The sequence below is a fragment of the Mauremys mutica genome, chromosome 2, assembly GCF_020497125.1.
Source record: "Mauremys mutica isolate MM-2020 ecotype Southern chromosome 2, ASM2049712v1, whole genome shotgun sequence".
NCBI classification, from domain to species: Eukaryota; Metazoa; Chordata; order Testudines; family Geoemydidae; genus Mauremys; species Mauremys mutica.
In genome coordinates this window covers 209,976,735-209,994,764 of record NC_059073.1, presented here as the reverse complement: position 1 = coordinate 209,994,764, position 18,030 = coordinate 209,976,735, and the positions used below count along the sequence as shown (strand labels likewise).

The 18,030-nt window shown below is 40.0% G+C and overlaps 1 protein-coding gene across 2 annotated transcripts in view; it reads left to right on the top strand.

Annotated features, from left to right (window-relative positions):
* The window catches only part of LOC123363935 (programmed cell death 6 interacting protein), a 55,115-nt gene extending 42,807 nt beyond the window's left edge, over positions 1–12,308 (top strand). For both annotated transcript variants that reach the window (XM_045005543.1, XM_045005544.1), the window contains exons 14-18: positions 1,088–1,222; positions 2,404–2,498; positions 8,684–8,819; positions 9,490–9,671; positions 11,661–12,308. In XM_045005543.1, coding sequence (XP_044861478.1) covers positions 1,088–1,222; positions 2,404–2,498; positions 8,684–8,819; positions 9,490–9,671; positions 11,661–11,826 — 714 coding nt within the window. In that variant the 3' untranslated portion in view covers positions 11,827–12,308. The remainder of the gene's footprint in view (positions 1–1,087; positions 1,223–2,403; positions 2,499–8,683; positions 8,820–9,489; positions 9,672–11,660) is intronic.
* The last annotated feature ends 5,722 nt before the right edge of the window (positions 12,309–18,030 follow it).

Genomic DNA, 18,030 nt, shown 5'->3' with positions numbered 1-18,030 from the left:
CCTGTCAGTGGCCAGTATCACAGTTCATTACTACAAACTGGAAAAGCTCATTGTAGAGCTACAGTTTTTAGGAAGGATACAAATGTTTTTTCTCTAAGCCAGTTGGTGGGAGTCTTAGAACAAGAGTCCACAGCCTCCGCCTAACAGTTTACAGTTGCCTGTCTGCTCTCTTCTGTTCCTTTGATTCCTTCTGGTATTAGAGCAATGCTACAGCCCCTGCCTTTAACAAGGAAGTGGGTGCTTGGTGACTGGGAGATGATCAGTCACCATCTGAGGAAGAGCAGGGGAGGGAAATTGTTGAAGTTCTTTTTGCTCTTTTGTCTGAAACCTGTACTTGGAGATGGGAACTGCCTTTTAAAGAAAAAAAGGGAAACTCTAGATAATTGAGATATAAAGCTGGGAAACTCTCATTTTTGTACCTAATGCAGATCCTGCCAAGCATCCTTATAATTACTTCCTCTTACGTGCCCTCTTGTACTTTGCATATGGAAGATGTGTGGGATGTTTGATCTTCAAAACTCTACAACATTTCACTTGGTCACAAGCGTAATTATTTCATCCTTGTTGAAATCTCTCTTCTGGTGTGCAAGTAGTAAATACTCATTAGAGTGGTTAAAGCATTCTAATGACAGTTTTTTAGTTATTTCTCAAGAAAGAGAAGCTTGAATTTAAAAATGTAAAATCATATTGTTGGTCTTTATTTACTACGTCAAAAATGTTTCTGTATGACTACAAAATAATGATGCAATAGATGTTGAGTAAGAGTGTCCAGAAGTTTCTGAATAACTATTTAAACATGAAATTGTTGTTTGTAACCTAGTAAACGTTTCTACAACTTCTGCCGCTGCAGGGGCTATTTGAGATGTTCCTTACTTTCTGGAGGAGGAAACTGTTTCGGAATGACAATACGTCATTCATGTTTACACCCAATATTTTAAATGCGAAAGTCTCTTAAATACGCTACACATAATTACCTTTAATCCTTGGAGATATTGCTGTGTTGATGTTTGAATGCCTTGGATTTTAAATTTCAGGAATTTAGACATCCCTTGGGACCAAAACGCTTCTTCTTTCTTCTTTTTTGCAGAATGCACATCAGGAATTTTCAAAGATGAAACAATCAAACAATGAATCTAATTTAAGAGAAGAAGTTCTGAAGAATTTAGCTGTAGCAAATGACAACTTTGTGGAACTTGTAGCCAATTTAAAAGAAGGCACAAAGGTATAGTAACCTTAGGGGAGACAGAAAGGGTACATTGCTGTGTACATGCAAAACTATATGTAAGCAACAGCAAACTTTCCAGTTATGTCAGATGCATTCTTTTCTTTGGCTGTTTTTACTTTTTTTTTTTTTTCCTCTCTAAAATGTGTATCTGTATAATTCTGAATTGCTGCAATTTTAAAACTTGTTTGTCATGTTTGTATAAAGACTTAGGACTCTCCCTCACACACTCTCACACACTTTCCCCCTCCACCCCCCAGAATAACAGGTGTGAATTACACCTTTTTAGTTAGATTTAGTTAATTCAGTGCAAGACTCTGTAGACCAGTCCTAGTATTTGAGGCATTTTTTCCCTCCATCTACAGTGATATCAGGTCACTTCATAAAACTTGTATTTGTATGCATTGCTGCTTGTGTGGTCGGGAGAGAGATCAGGAAGGCCATACTCAATTCTCTTTATTTTTGTTGACTTTTGATACTGGAAAGTTGTCTCTGGACAATTTGCCGTCTTTATCAGTAAGAGATTAACATTAACCCTATAGTACTGACTACTAGTGTTTTATGTAATAGTCTGATTTTAAATTTTATTAAACTAGTATCTCCTGTTTAAATATTCTGATCTCTGTTTGAGCTGAAACAAATTTGTCTTCCATTTATAATATATTTGCAGTTGCCAAGACTAGTTGATTGATCTAGTGCAGTGGTTCTCAATGTGTGGCCCAATTAGCATACAGCTGTGACCCAGCTGTGTGCTAAAGGCTGCAGGGCCTGCGTGGCTGGGGTCCAGGCTGCCCTGCTGGCACAGCGGGGTCTGGTGCCCCTGGCTGCCATGCCCCCCCGGCACAGCTGGGTCCGCTCCTGGCCCCACTCTGTGGAGGGGTCTCGGGGTGGGCACTGGGCATAGGGGTCTTGGGGCTGGGGGATGCAGTGGTTCTCAAGTAGTTTTGAGAACCACTGATCTAGTGCTTTTCAAACAAAGAGCAAATGTATCTCCGTGGTGTTGTTTTACTAGAATCAGTAGTTTTGAGCCATGAAATGTCTCTTCATAATTGAGTCAATTTATAAAAACATGTATTATGTTAAGAGTTAAACATTAACTTGTTTTTTAAATGGGGTGTGAATTATGCTTATGCGGATCTTAAGACTATATTCATTGCAATATGTTCACCTTTTTTTGATAGTTTTACAATGAATTGACAGAGATCTTGCTGAAATTCCAAAACAAATGCAGTGACATCGTTTTTGCCCGTAAGACTGAAAGAGATGAACTTCTAAAGTAAGAATCTAATATTTTGTTTAAGCGCTAACGAAAATAATATATATTAGTCATAAGTACAATGGTTGTGCTTACTATGGTACTAAACTGAGAGGAGGAAGGATGGCTCTCTGGATAAAGTACAGCTCTCCTAAGAATAAGTTGTCTTTCTAACACATTAAAATTATTTGAAAGGATTATCAAAACAGTGGTAAAGGGAGCAGTTGAACAAATTATTAAACTACCAGAAATCTCTTCACAAGATGCTTTTATCATTTTTATCCTAGCTAGTGTCTGCATAATTTAGCCTTATTCATACTAGTATCTACCCCTTTAAAAATTTTTCAGATAAATACCATTTAAAGCTGAAGATCGTTGCCCCAGAATTCATTATTTGTTTGTCAGAAATTACAGTTGTCTTAATACTTTGGATGTCCTCTGACAGATATTTGGAGTTCACTTGTACTAAACAATTTTCCTCAATGTATCCTGTAGTAGGGAATTCTCAAGTGGTACTTAGATTATAGGAAATACTTTTTCATTTTACTATTTCATACTCTACTTTTGTATAGATTGTTTTTTTTTTATCATTATCATAGTGTCTGTGCACATTCCAGTAGCACATTAAGCTTTGACTACCTTTCTGTCATATCTTTGTGCTCTCATCCTCTCCCCAGGGTGAGAAGCATGTGCAATGGAATGTCTTGTTTAGACAAATGTTTTTTAATATGCATGTTGCTATGTATTTATGTCAGAGAAGGCAAGGTCAAAGAAATGCCCCTTCTGCTTGGGGTAAAAGGTGATGAGAGAGCTCCTGCCACGATCTTGGACCAGCCCCTGAGAAAACTGTCTTGTTGCCTTTTAACTTCAAGTGGCCTTTGTTCTATGATAACCCAATTGGACTTCTCTGTACTAGTCACTTGATGCACTGCTTTTCCATATACTCCTTAAACTAAGTCTGTTCATTTTCAGAACGCTGCTTCTTCCACAACTCCCCTGTTGCCTTTAGTGGCTTTTCCTCACCTTTCTCTGGATCTTTTTATTTCTGCTGTACTTCTGAAGGGAAGTATTCAAGCTGAATGTTTCAGGTCATAAGGTCATTGTCATCTGGCATCAGGAAATCATCCTGCCCCCTGTGTGCCCAGTAACATAAACCTAATGCTACCCATTCAGTCTACTTCATTGTGGTGATCTAACATAAGGCTAAGATTTTGTCATGGGTATTTTTATTGAAAGTCATGGGCAGGATGCAGGCCATAAACAAATGTGCACACAGTAATGCAGTTTTTACTACACTAATACAGAAGCTTTTTAATTGCCTGTTAAACCTTATATAACTTTGATTACTGACCAGATTAATTGTTAGTGTAAAATGGTCATTTACTAACAGAGCGTTCCACATTTCTGAAACAGCTTGTTGTATTGTGCCAGGTTGTCATCTCGCAAGATATCTTTGTAAGACAAAAATGATCTTTAGCAGTCCACAGTGTTATCGGGCATTGGCAAACTAATCAGAGCTATTATGGTCAGACTGGAAAGCGATCTTAAGTTGCACCAAAATTTTACAATGTCAGGGCACTTCATTTCAGAAACTGCACTGCTGTAGCTACAAAACTCTGCCTTTGCCAACTCGTCTTCAAACATGGGAATAGATACACATACATTTAGTGATGCAAGGTCAAGAAGTGTGGGATAATGGGGATCAAACGCTCAGCAGGCTTTAAAAAAAGCTGGCAGCTGGTTGACAAAACCATTCAGAACAAGCCATGTAGGCTTTCTTAGCTAACAGATTGTCAGTTGTGTCACTGAAGGACTTTGCCAACTGACAAGATCAGCCAAGTCATTTGCCGCCTTACGGGATCTGACTCCTGTGTTTTCATAAGCAGTGAGAGTTGCCATTATTCTTGGTGCAAACAGTTCTAATGCTGCAATATCTGCTTTTATTTCCATTGATTTACTGAGTGACCACATCTTCAACAGATGAATTACAGCTTCACTCCCACTCCTCAAAAAAAATCCACATAATCCTGCAGGTGGCTGATACGAAAATGGACAGCTTCAAACCAGCTGTTCCGCCATATGGTTACTGGTGAAGGTGGAATTGCAGGCACTTTCCTTTTGCTGCAACGATTGACTGAACCGTGTTTTGTGGGCAGGGCAAGCAGTAAATGCACTTTTTACGGCAATGACAATTTCATTTATTTTTCGAAATGTTGTTTTTCTCCAGGTTTTGCCCATTAAGTTGAGAAGATGTGCCGTGTATGTTACGTGCACTGCATTTAGAAAAAGTGCTTTGAGACTCTGCTCCCAGGTTTTCTTCATATATACAGCATTGTCAGTGACAAAAGCAGTGACTTTTTTTCAGAAAGAACTCCGTATTTCTGAACTGTTTCCACCGCTGCGTGACTCAGTTTTAAAGTTAACAGTCTTCAAACACACATGCTAGTAGCAAAGACTTCAATTCCAAACTATCTTCCCCTTGTTGGCTTGAAGTGTCTGCAAAAGACAAACAGGGATATATTCACTATGTAGCACCCTTCAACATCAGTAGTTTCAACTGCTATGAGACCAATTCCAAAACACTGATTCAGCAGTTCTTTCAGGGCATTTACATGTCTTTCAAAAAGCTTTGGCAGGTATGTTTTTTTGGAGATGATCTGTGGTAGGTATAATGCCGATGTTATTCATGGAGCTTTCCAGATAGCTTTTCTTAGCAGAGTAGTCTAAGACATGTAGTAGAATGTTAGCAGTGCAGAAAGCCTCGGTAAACATCTGTCCTATGATGCATCTGTTCTTCGGACTTTACAGTAAACAGGTCGCTCACCATTTTGTGTAGTTTAGCTTTCTTGCCCAGACCCGATTCAACGCCTTGTGCCCTACGTTTATGCAAAGTACTTTCTGTATGTTTGTCACAGCTTGCTTTTCGTGTGTAATCTACAGGAGGGTTACATGCTGTACAATACATCAATCCGCCACTTTCATGATTTTCCATTTGAGTATTTTACTGTTTCTCTGCTTAGCAGTTGTGTTTGCCATTTTGCTCCTCAGTGTACTTTGGCATTGCCATTTTTTCTCTCACGCAACTAAAGCTCCCACATATGCTCCTCATGATTGACTGCTCAGTTACAAAAACCTTATTGGCTAAGCAACAACCAGGGCCAGCATTAGGCTGGCTGGGATCCAGGGCAGAAACTAAGGTGTGCCCCCCGCTCCCCTGCCCCCTGGGTCTGAATGAATGGAATTTTGAGGCAGTTGTAGAGGTCTCATAAAAATCATGGAATCCGTGGCTGATTCTTAGCCTTAATTTTATCCCTTTCGGTGAATAAGCCAGCATTGTCAAGTGCTTGAGACCTGAGTACCAGAGTGAACTGCGGTTTGATCTTGTGTGACAGTTATGTTGTCATTTAGATTAGTCAAGCACAGTACAAATAGTTGGCAATAACACAGCTTTTCAGCCTTCACATGTAGGGTGACAGTATCATGCTGCAACAGTAATATGTACATGGATAAGGTTAGTACAGTAATATGCTTTTTGAGGGTTAACCACTTGGCCTTTTTCTTGCTTAAGAAGAAAGCTTATCAAAGCTACATATGTTCTGTCTTTCTAACCAGATCATCTTATTCACCAAAGCATTGGTGAAGGCTGCTTGTTACTGAAGCTACTTGGAGAATGTTACTTTAATCAGTACACATGCCCTATTGACACTTAATCCCCAAATCCAATCCTATCCTTTTTTTAGAAGTGCTTTATATGGAAATTGTGCTTGTAAAGTAAATCTTAACGTTTAATAGTGTTGTTCGCCTGCCTGCCACATCATCAGGCCAGCAAAGAGGAACCTAAATTTTCTCCACTGTGGTATATTTGAGGTGAAGATTCCCAAATTCACTTTTAAGCCTGACAGTCTCACTTTCTCAGTGTATCGGGTTAAAGCTATAAAATTAGTGCAAACAAAATATTACCACCATTCTGTCAGTAGTTGGTTAGTGTCACTAGCACTGTTACTGCTTGTACTAAGAATTGATCACCACCAGAAAGTTGTTGTAGGACAGGGTAAGATGATCAGACTCTTCAGGATATTTGTAGTACATCTCTACTAAAAACTCTTCTGCATTATGCAAAATCTAAAATCCTAGTAAAACATTAGTCAGTAAAACACCCCCCATCCCCCAGGTAGTTTCTTGTTTGGCATTGGAACTTTTGGAGCCATAATTTGACAGGTTTTTTTTTCATTTTCATGTTAATCAAGGTATAGGAGGAACATTAAAATGGATTTTACTTCTAACATTGTTGTAAGAGCTTTGTAGTCTGAAAGGCTAGTTTTTAGTCTTTAAATGGTTTTTAAGCTGGCTAAAATACCATAAGTGTGGTGTGGGTAGGGTTTCTTTTAAGCATAAAGCTCAGGGCTTAACTTTAGAGTAGATATGCTAGTTAGTTGTTGGATCTCGCCCCTAAAAATCCCTTCACCTAAGATGTTGCAGTCTGTTTGTGACACTTTGGGGATGTGGTATTTAATAAATAGTAGTTCCACTGTCTGCAGCAAATTGAGTTTGGCTGTTCGTATAACCTTTCTTATAAAAACCCACCAAGACAGTATTGATCTCTTGTTCATAAGAGATCTCTCATTCCCTTAACTGCAATGACAATTTTCTTTCTCGCTTAACCAGCCAGACCAATAGTTGTCCAGTTTTGTCTCCCTCTTCTGAGTTGACCTTCATATTTGTCATAGTATGAAACTCTAGTTTATTATTAGTGAGATTGGAGAGAATGATACATTTTTATTTTTGTCAGTTTTCTATTTCAAAATGCCATGTATAAATTTCTAGCTGTGACACTTTCTGATTTTATCTAATTTATCATACTTTTATGTGAAATAGACTTCCTTTAAATGTTAAATGGTTCCCAAAGAGTCTCCGTAGAATTGGCCAAATCTCAAATATTTAATTTTATCCCAACATCTTTGAATACGCTACATTTCTCAGAATGTCTGACTTAAATCTCCAAACTGCTGGCTTGGAATTCCCATGGAACTCTAATATAAGAAAAGGGTGGTAGTTTGGTGTTACTTTTAGTATCTTATACTATCTGAACTCTCTATGTATCTTATAAGATGCTTGCTTAATGAAGTTTTATTAAAGAAATAGAGATCGCATGCTGAAGAACGCGAGAACGAGTGTTCTGAGAGCTGCAGGTTTCTGGCAGTTTGCATATTCAAATGTTTTCCCTCTGCTGTCCCAGTGCTCTAAAAAAACCCACCCCCTGAAGGGGTGTAGCTACCAGCGGTGGTGCACTCTACACTGGCGCTTTACAGCGCTGAAACTTGCTGTGCTCAAGGGGGTGTTTTTTCACACCCCTGAGTGAGAAAGTTGCAGCGCCGTAAATTGCCAGTGTAGACAAGCCCTTAGACTGTTCATTTTAGTCCAGAAGATCATATCCACTTGAGTATCTAAGAGACTAACTTTTCCATCCTACCCTGAAACATGGTTGGTCTTGCTCTAAATTAAATAAAAATGTATGTAATGTGAAATGATTTGTCCTCTGTATGTGAAACACAATCACTTTGCAGAGCAAAGAGCTTAAGATTTTTGTATCAGTATGTCCTAGTCTAGCGGTACCTTTTGTAACCTAAGAGTACGTCTACACTAGTAGAGAGATTCTCAGTAGCTTGGCTTGAACTAGTGTGTTTAAAAATAGCAGTTTGGACTTCGTGGACTAGCTACCCAAGCTTGGACAGAGGATGATGGGGAGTGGTGGTGTCTGAGCTTGAGTGGCTAGCCGGAGCCTTAGCCGCTGCTGTAACATCCACACTGCTGTTTTTTAATGTGATAGCTTGAGCCTGTCTGCCTGGACTAGGAGATATGCTGTAGACATACCTTTCAGAGACGCTCAAAGTTGCTGAAACATTCCTGATTTTTCTAGGAGTATGTTTTTTCCTAAAGCTTGGCTCACTTAATAAGCTATATTCTGGGTGGATTTGGAGCCCAAATAGGAAATAGCTGTGCAAATTGTTAAAAGGATTGGCTGGAGGAAGGACTGAACAAGATGAGATCATTCTCCAGTTAAAAGTGGGTCCAATATTAAGTGTTACACTTTAAAATAAGATTGGCACTGCCAGATCCTGACTTGTCTTGCCTCAGGTTGTTAGTGAACAGAAATATAAAATTCATCTAAAATCTAAACCATACTTTTACTCTTTTTTTTTTTATAGAGACTTACAACAAAGCATTGCTAGAGAACCCAGTGCTCCCTCTATTCCTTCACAGCCTGCATACCAAACTGCAGCAGCCGGAGGAAGTAAACCTGCTGCATCAACTACTCCAACTCCAGCACCCAGAACCATGGTGGTAAGTAAAGGCTTGTGTTATATACAAGTTGATAACAGATTGGCCATGCTTTGTAACAGTATTTGATTATAATAACTTTTAGCAGTCTTTTTAATGTATTGGAGTACAGTAGAACCTTAAAGATACAAACACCAGCGTTGGACTGCCCGGTCAACTGGAGGGAGGGGGGCATGCTGTTTTTACACACACCCCTCTGCAGGCCGGGAGGGGATCAAGCTGGCAAACTCATTCCAGGCCTGAGTAGGGAGCTCAGCTGCTGTTGAAACCTGGCCTGGAGTGTCAGCTGCTGGATCTGGAGCCTGAACTGCACAGAGTTATGAACATTTCAGAGTTACTGACAACCTCCATTCTTGAGGTGTCTGTAACTCTGAGGTTCTACTGTATTATATTTTAACATCTATTGCCAAATCAAGGGGGCGGGAGGGGGTGGGAAAGCATTCAGGAAATGTCACAGTGGTTGCAATTAATAAGGTTTATAGTTAACTTTGTTTCAGTTTCCATTTTATCATCTTGCATTTGTCTCAAACTTTCTAGAAAGATTGAATTAAGCAATTATACAGCAACATAAATGTATAACATTGTGTAAAGCCAAAAAAACCTTCTAGAATTGAACCTGGTGCTTGCCTTGAAAAACTTGGTCTAATTTACTCCCCCCTCCCCCCTTTTTTAGTCTAGTAAACCACAACCACCAGCACGCCCTCCACCACCAGTGATTTCTACAGCAAGTGCTCCTGTATCGACAGCCACTGGAGCTACTGCTTCTCCAGCTCCTCTACCTGGTTCATCTGCGGCTAGCACTGCACCATCACAGGCACAGGGACCACCTTACCCAACCTATCCAGGATACCCAGGGTAAACTATAAGAATGCTTAAGTAGTTCATAGATAATCATTTTTTGGTGCTGTAATTAGATTTTGTTAAATATGAATTGAATTTAAATAAGCTGCTTTTAGTGGACACTGGGTTTTTGTCTTCTGTGTTAAGATCTGATGTTTCTTTGATTTGTCATGTCTGCAGTTTAGATACATGTTAATTCTTAAACTGTGGTCTGTGGACTGCTCTGGGGGTCCTTGCTTAACTGACTAGTCACAAAGTGCTGGCTCTCCTTGCTTCTAGTTCTTGCATCATATTAAAGTCAGCTAAAACGTATAATGATTGCTAGAGCAATGTCAGATAGTTGCAAATGTGAGGACTCATGATGGTCCACAATACTGCTTTAGACATGATTAGTGCACTTTTTCAGGGAAGGATGGGTAGGCAGGAGGGGAAGAGTTTGAGATGCTCTTGTAAAAGGGCTTTGTCTTTAATTGGTTTATGTGAAGAAGCATTATAAATAGAATTTTACATTCCTCTCTTCTGTTTGCAATATTGGCTTCTTGTTCTATAACTAGTATTGGGTATTCACTTTTATATCTTATGTCCCTTCCCTCTTTGAGACTAGTAGCTAGACTGTGGGAACCTCCCAAAATACCCTTACTTGGTTTGAGTAGCTTATAAAAGTAGCTTATAGCCTTCAATTCTGTCTTGCTGATGTAAGAGCTATGTACGTATGTACCTACCATTGTAGTGAGTTTTATATTGCTACATGCTGAGGGAAGATTCGTGAAGTAGAAATCAGCTCTTCATTTAGCTCTTGCAAGTAGTGCATTTTGTGTAAGAACTAAAGAATTGGTATTGCCACTCTCTTAGTGACAGCAACATCCTACACTCTGAAAATCCCAAATATATATATATATTTTTTAAAGAGCCTATTTTAATTTTGCAATTGTATTTATCTATCTTGGCTTCTTGGTTGACATGGGGTCTGCCTATAGGGTGTAGCACTAGCAGTTCTGGGTCAACCGACGAAGAGTCTTTGTGATCCTGCTTATTAAAGACGGCATGTGGCATCTCTAAGGGTGGGGACTGAGTCTTGTTGGGGAGAACTGTGAAGACTCTAGCAAGGGCAGGAGGGAGCTTTCGATAGCTTGCTCTGGCACTCTGCAAAGCTGCCAGGAAAGCAAAGGGAAGGAGTCGTCATCATCTGAGAACCCCTAACTCTTCCTGTGGTCACCGCCAGCAGTATATATACGACCTCTTGTCTCCCTTTCCTCTGGTACCTGCTGCTGTGTATGTCCTGTATATCCTCTAACTGCCTCAGACACAAATGTGAAAGGAAGAATGGAGAATTAAGTAGCAACTAGAGGTGACATTGAGAGGAAGAGGCTAGTAAGGGAATCCTGTACAAACATCTGGATGACCTCATGAGATAAGACTTCTTTCCCTGCTGCCTAGGAGCATACCCAGAATTGGGAGTCAGCTGCAGCTTCTGCTAATGCCTGCTTATCTCCCTGTGGACTTTTCCCACTCCTGTCTCTCTTCTACCTTGTAGCCTAGAGTGAATGGGATATCTCCCTTTCTGAGGCAGACACTTTTCCTAGTAGTCCCCTTTGTTGTTGCAGTGAGTACTGCCCCTGATTGAACACAGTGTTATCCAGGCAGACCTTGTCTTAACCAGTGAGTTGGAATGGTCTGAAAATACTAAATAAATACAATTATATTCAACATTGTTTTTAAGAAGGGGGGAAAATAGGTGTAGAGCAGGGTCATGGTCTTTCTAGTTATGAAAAGCTGCTGGTTTTTTTTCATTTTAGCTGAATTTCACTTCAAGGTATTGTGTTGCATTTAATACCTGCTTCCTAAAGGTTATGTGCAGTAGTAAATGCTGTAACAGGGGAAACAAGTTGAAACCGTCTCCTGTGGGTTTCTTTCCTTTTTAGCTTTCTCCCTAATGTTGCATCCTATTGCTGCCTCAGTATTTAACTTGTAATTTTTGCAATTAATGGATGCTGTTTTCCACAGGTATTGCCAGATGCCAATGCCAATGGGCTACAATCCTTACACCTATGGCCAGTATAATCTGCCATATGCACCACAAATGTATCAAAATCCTGGACAAGCACCATACCCAGGACCTCAACAACCTGGATACCCTTACCCTCAACAGCCTTATTACCCACAGCAATAACATGTCTGCAAAGAAGTTCTGCTTGTTAAAAATGAGAGAAACTTGCAATAAGCATACTAAAACTTTAGCTCCAATTAATGCATCATACTCTACTGAATGCAGTCTCTAGCTCCTGTCTGTTAAATACTCAAAGCTGTATTCCAGTTTCTGATTGCACTAAACCTCTTGAGAGATTTGCTGCTGCTGCAGTCCAAACACTAGGCATGATGTGATCAGAATTAAATTACAGCATAATTCAACTGTATGAAAACTGTAACTGCACTTAAACTAAACCAAAATGTTTCTTTACAAAAATCTTCAATTCAATAGTAATGGGGATATTTGAACAGTGCGTGCACTGGGTGTGATATATTTTACAGAACTACACAGGGTTTCCTTCTATATTCTGTTGGTTTGTATCTCTTTTTGTTTGAGTTTAGTTACTATTTTGTCTAATCAAGGCCTTGTAAATCATATAAGTAAATAAAAAATAAATGATGTAAGAATAGTTTAAATTTTTTTAAACATTTGCTATTCTCATTACCATAAAGATGTTTTGTGTGACTTATTGTGGATTTGTCCTTTGACTTCTGATGGTTTACGAAACAGAAGCAGCTGTTCCATAGTTAAGATTGCAACTGAGTTTCCATTTATTCCACCTGCAAATCTGCAAACCAAGGAACAACCAGCTCAGCATTGGTTAGACTAAGTCTGGTAGAATTTGCCTACCAAATTTGAAGTGAAATTGGCAAGGGATTTGAGTTAGGACACACTAAAAGTAGTTGTTCAGTTCAAAAAGTATTTAAAAGTTTTTGCCACTTCATGGCCCCCTCACTTCCCTCCTGCCACCCTTCCCCCTCCCCCAAACCTCCAGAAAGTTGGGAGAACTAGCTGCTCACTGCATTCACCAATTCAAGGTTAGGGGCATGGGCATAGCACCAAAAATGGGCTGTTCAAACTCAACTTCTCAAAACAAGATAGGCCAGAAAACATTGACAATCTACTCCAGGCTTAAAATAGGGATCCGATGACTACTGTAGACCTCATCTTCCATATTTTAAGAAAGAGACTATACCATTTACATTTTGAGGTCTCTCAGCAAAGAAAAAGGCTAAACAGTTCCCTATGGGAGCTTGTCATCAATGCAATTTTGTAAATTAAACCATGTTAAAAATGGCAGTAGTTACCACAGCTAGATGATTTTTGTAACACTTGTTCTAGTGTGAGAAAAGAGAGGAAACTTGTAAAAAGTGAGCTTGCTGGAGGATCATCTTAACTCCCTGCTCAGCTGCCTTTCCTCTTCATCCCTTGCAACCCCTAGAGGTTCTCTAGCTATCTGCATCTGGAATGATCTTTCCAAGGGCCAAGTGTAAATCTGCAGTAATGTGCTGTTCTTGGCTCATGGTTTTGGGTTGGGGAATATTTCTGTAGAGCTTGGCCTACTTGCAGTGTTCTCACCTACCCATCTGTAGCCACATAACTGAGACCTGAGAGGCTTCTGTAGACTTTGAAGCAAGGAGGGGGACACACAGGGGAAGCAGCACACACCATTTCCTTCCTCAGCAATGATGTGTAGGCTTGCATTTCATTTTATGTGAGGAAGTTGATTGTGGTTCATGGTTTTTGTGAAACATCTATTAACCATGTCTTTGGGATAGCCTGCATTTCTAGAGGTATATATTTGATAAGGGATTGGATAATCTGTATTGCTGTTTGGTCTACAGTATGACAGACTCCTGCCATAGTCCCATGGGTCAATTTATTTTAGATTTTCTGAACTGCCTCACACAATGTATCCTTTCTAACACAAATATTTCTATTGCCACTTTTTATAACTTTTACCACTTTTTCAAATTAAATATCTGATGTAAACAAATGTGATTAAAACATTAAGGCATGTTTTAATTATAACTTTATTGCTGTTGAGGGCACCAGTCACCATGACATCTGAGTGTAAACCTCTTAAATAAACTTTCCCAAGCCTTTTTTTTTTTTTTTAAAAGGAAATTATCTGCCGGGGGAGACCAACCCGTGAGCTGCATGGGGCTCTTCTAGAGTTACTGTGGCTTGGGGCACCCCTATCCTCCCCATTCTCTGCATACCATACTGGTAGGGGGAGGAGTTCAGGACTTCTGCCAGAGATGACTGATGCCTGCTGAGAGTAGGAGGACACAATTTAAATGTTCATCCCCCTGCCCCCAATAGCATGAATCACATCTCCCTCTTACCCTCTGCAGCCCCTCCCTGCAGTTCCTAAGTGTTTGCCACTGCTTCTCTACCGAGAGCTAACAGCTGGAAGCTGCAGGGAGGGGCTACTGCTTTAGCTCCAGTGGGAGAGGCAGTGGCTCTTCCTCCAGCTCTCACTGTTTGCAGTTGCCTATTGCCAGCTCCAGCAGTGGCCATGCAGGGAGGGGGTCTGGCGGCACCATATGACCACGCAGGGCTAGCAAACCCTGGCAAAAATCTGTGGGGGAGGGGCATATGAGCCACATGCCCCCCCTACATATCACCTTTGGCTTCTGCCCAATGGGAAGGGGAGTCTTGGGCACAGGTGCTTACTCCATGGGTGCTTGGGGGCTCAAGCACTCACTGGAAAAAAATAGAGGGTGCTCAGCACCCACAAACAACTGCTAGGTGGTAGGAGCATGTACATGGTGCACAGTGAAACCAGAAGGTGGAAAGCACCCACTGGCAAAAGAAAAGTCAGTTCCTGTGGTCTTTGGACTTCAGCAGGAACAGGGCTGAAGCCCTGGCAGGCACACCCCAGCTCTTGAACTTCTGAAGATTGTCATATGTGGCTCAGAGGGTTACTAAGTTTGGACACCCCTGTTATATGCATATATACTCTTCCCCTCACCCCGCCTCCAAGGTTTGCATTTTGCATGCAATCACTCCCATTATGCTGCATCAAGGAATCTGCAGAGCCAATCAGAAACCACTAAGATGTCTGCACACCAATGAAAGGAGCCTGGATAACAAAAAGGGTGAATTAAAATTAGTGGTGCAAGAAGTGAAATCACATATTACAGGGATAACAGAAACATGGTGGAATAGTAGTCATGACTAGAGTACAGGTAGTGAAGGGTATGTGCTGTTCAGGAAAGAAGTAAAGGTTGGGGAATAGCGTATATTAATGACTAAGTAGAGTGTAAAAAAATTAGAAGTGATAGAATGGATAAAACAATCGGTTTTACTGGGGTTGCCTACAGAACCCCAGGATCTGATTTACAGAAAGTGGTCTATGGGGAATTGTGTGATTGTGGGAGACTTTAATTTTCCACATATAGATTGGAGAACAAGTGCTACTAATAATGGAGGGCCCAGATATTCCTGGATGTAATAGCTGACATTTCCTCATCAAATAGTCACTGAACCAACAAAAGGTGATGCCATTTTAGATTTAGTATTGGTAAGTAGTGAGGACCTCATAGAGGAACTTGCTGTAGAGGACAACCTTAGTTTGAGTGATCATGAGTTAATTATGTTTAAACTAAACGGAAGGATAGAAAATATAGGTCTGCAACTAGGGTCCTTGATTTTAAAAGGGCAAACTTTACAAAGCTAAGGCAATTAGGGAAGCGGCCTGGACTAAAGAACTCAGGGATCTGAATTTGCAGGAGAATTGGAATTACTTTTAAATCAAAGTTGCAGAAACTGTTTGAAACCTGCATCCCAAGCAAGAGAAGAAAATTCATAGGGAAGGGCTACAGATCAAACAGAATGAACAAGTATCTCAAATAGGTTATTAAGAGATAGTAGAAGGGATGGATCAGCAAGAAAAGCTATTTCTTGGAGGTCAGAAATTGTAAGTGAGAACTGCCAAAACCCAACCACAGTTGGACCTTGCAAAAGAAATTAAAACCAGTAGTAAAAGGTTCTTTAGTCATATAAAGAAAAAGAGGAAAGAAGAAGTAGTAGGAGTGTGAAGTACTAAGGATGGCCTGGAGATAAGATAATCTAGGCATGGCCTAGCACCTAAATGAATACTTTGTCTCACTCAGTTTTTAATAAGAGTAATTAGGAGCTTGGGGATATGGCAGAGCAGCCACTAGGAATGAGGATATGAAAGTAGAAATTATCACATAAGAAGTGAAAGGGAAATTCTAACACCTTAATAGTACCAAATTAGGGGGGAAGGCATTGGATAATCTCCATCCTAGGATTTTAAAGGCACTGGCACATGAAATGGCAAACCCAATAGCAAGAATTTTTAATGAATCCCTAAACTCACGGGTCATACCTTATGACAGGAAAGTTGCAAAGGGGGAGTACCTATATTTATATTTAAGAATCGTCGGGGAAAAGTTTCACCTCCGTATGCAAGATCTTAGAACAAATTTTGAAAGAGAAAGTAATTAAGGACATATTGGTAAACAGTAATTGGGATAAAATACAACATGGTTTTAAAAAATAATCTTGCCAGACCACCCTGATCTTTATATCTGGATTTCAGTAAGATACTGTTGCACATGGGACATTATTAGTTAAAATGGACAAGAGGGGGATAATAGATCATGCTGAAAGGTGAGCTCACAGTCTGTAGGGAGGTTACTAGTAGAGTTCCTCAGGCATCGGTCTTGGGACCAGTATTTTTCATTTTTATTAGTGACCTTGGTACAAAAAGTGGAAGTATGCTAATAAAATTTGCAGATGACAAAATTTGCCAACACAGAGGAAGAGATGAATATCATACAAGAAGATTTGAATGACCTTGAAAATTGGAGTAATAGTAATAGAAATTGGATGAAATTTAATAGTTAAGGTCATACATTTAGGGACTCACAACAAGATTTTTTCCTATAAACGGGGGATGTATCATTTGGAAGTGACAGGGGAAAGAGCTGGGTGTATTGGTTGATCATGGGATGACTATGAGCTGCCAATGTGATGCAACTGTGAAAAAGGCTAGTACAATCCTAGGATGTATCAGGTGAAGTATTTCCATTAGAGAGAGGACACAAGAACAAATGGATATAAAAGGGCCATCAACAAGTTTAGGCTAGAAATTAGACACAGGTTTCTAACCATCAGAGGAGTGAAGTTCTGGGACAGCCTTCCAAGGGGTGTAGTGGAAGTAAAAAACCTAACTTGTTTCAATACTGAACTTGATAAGTTTATGGAGGGAATGGTATGGTGCTATTGCCTACAGTGGCATATGGTCTGTTCCATGACTGCTATTAGCAAATATCTCTAGCTGCTGGAAATGGGACGCTAGATGGGGAGGACTTTAAGGACTTTCCCAGGTTTCTGGCTGGTGGGTCTGACCTGGCTCAGGGTCTAACTGATCACCATATTTGGAGTTGGGAAGGAATTTTCCCCGAGGTCAGATTGGCTGCGACCCCCTGGGGTTTTTTGCCTTCCTCTGCAGCATGGAGAACGGGCAACTTGTTGGTTTGAACTAGAGTAAATGGTAGGTTCTCTGTAACTTGAAGTCTTTAAATCAAGATTTGAGGACTTTAGTAACTCAGTCAGAGGTTATGAGCCCATTGCAAGAGTGCATGGGTGAGGTTCTGTGGCCTCTGATGTGCAGGAGGTCAGACTAGATGATCATGATGGTCACTTCTGGCCTTAAAGTCTACGAGTCTATCTAGAAAATCTGAATCTGTGTGTCCTTTTTGCCTAGCTATTATCAAGGGAAAGTGTAAAAGTTAAATGTGAATCAGGTTCCAACTACAGGAAGCACTTTCCACACAGCTGAGTTTAAGATGGGCGCTTTGTGTTTTTTCCCCGCAAACACATCTGAATGAAGAGGAACATGATTCCCAAATTTAGTTTTTCTAATGAATATACAGTATAAGGTGCAAGGGAGGGCAATGTCTCATGTCTGGTTGGTATGGGCTCTTTATAGACCAGAAAAAAGTAGAGTAGATAACTGCATTTTTAAACCAACAATTAGGGCCTAATTCTGGTTCCACTAGAAAATAGTAGAAAGCTTCCATTGACTTCAGCAGACTTCAGTGGTAAATGGGCCTGATGCAATATTTTTCAAATTAAATTATAAAGTTGTATATTACAACTGGCCCTAGTGCTCAAAGTTTTCATGCCTCAATTTATAAATCTTGTTTTACGGTGGTACAAAAATTAAACTTCTGGATAAATATTCCCTAGAATTTAAATTTCCGATACTAAGAAATTTCCCTTTTTAGCTTATTCTTGCATTTGTATGTAATTAGAAAGTTTGGGTTCTACATTCAGCTTTCACTTCAATGTTCTTGAAATTTTTCT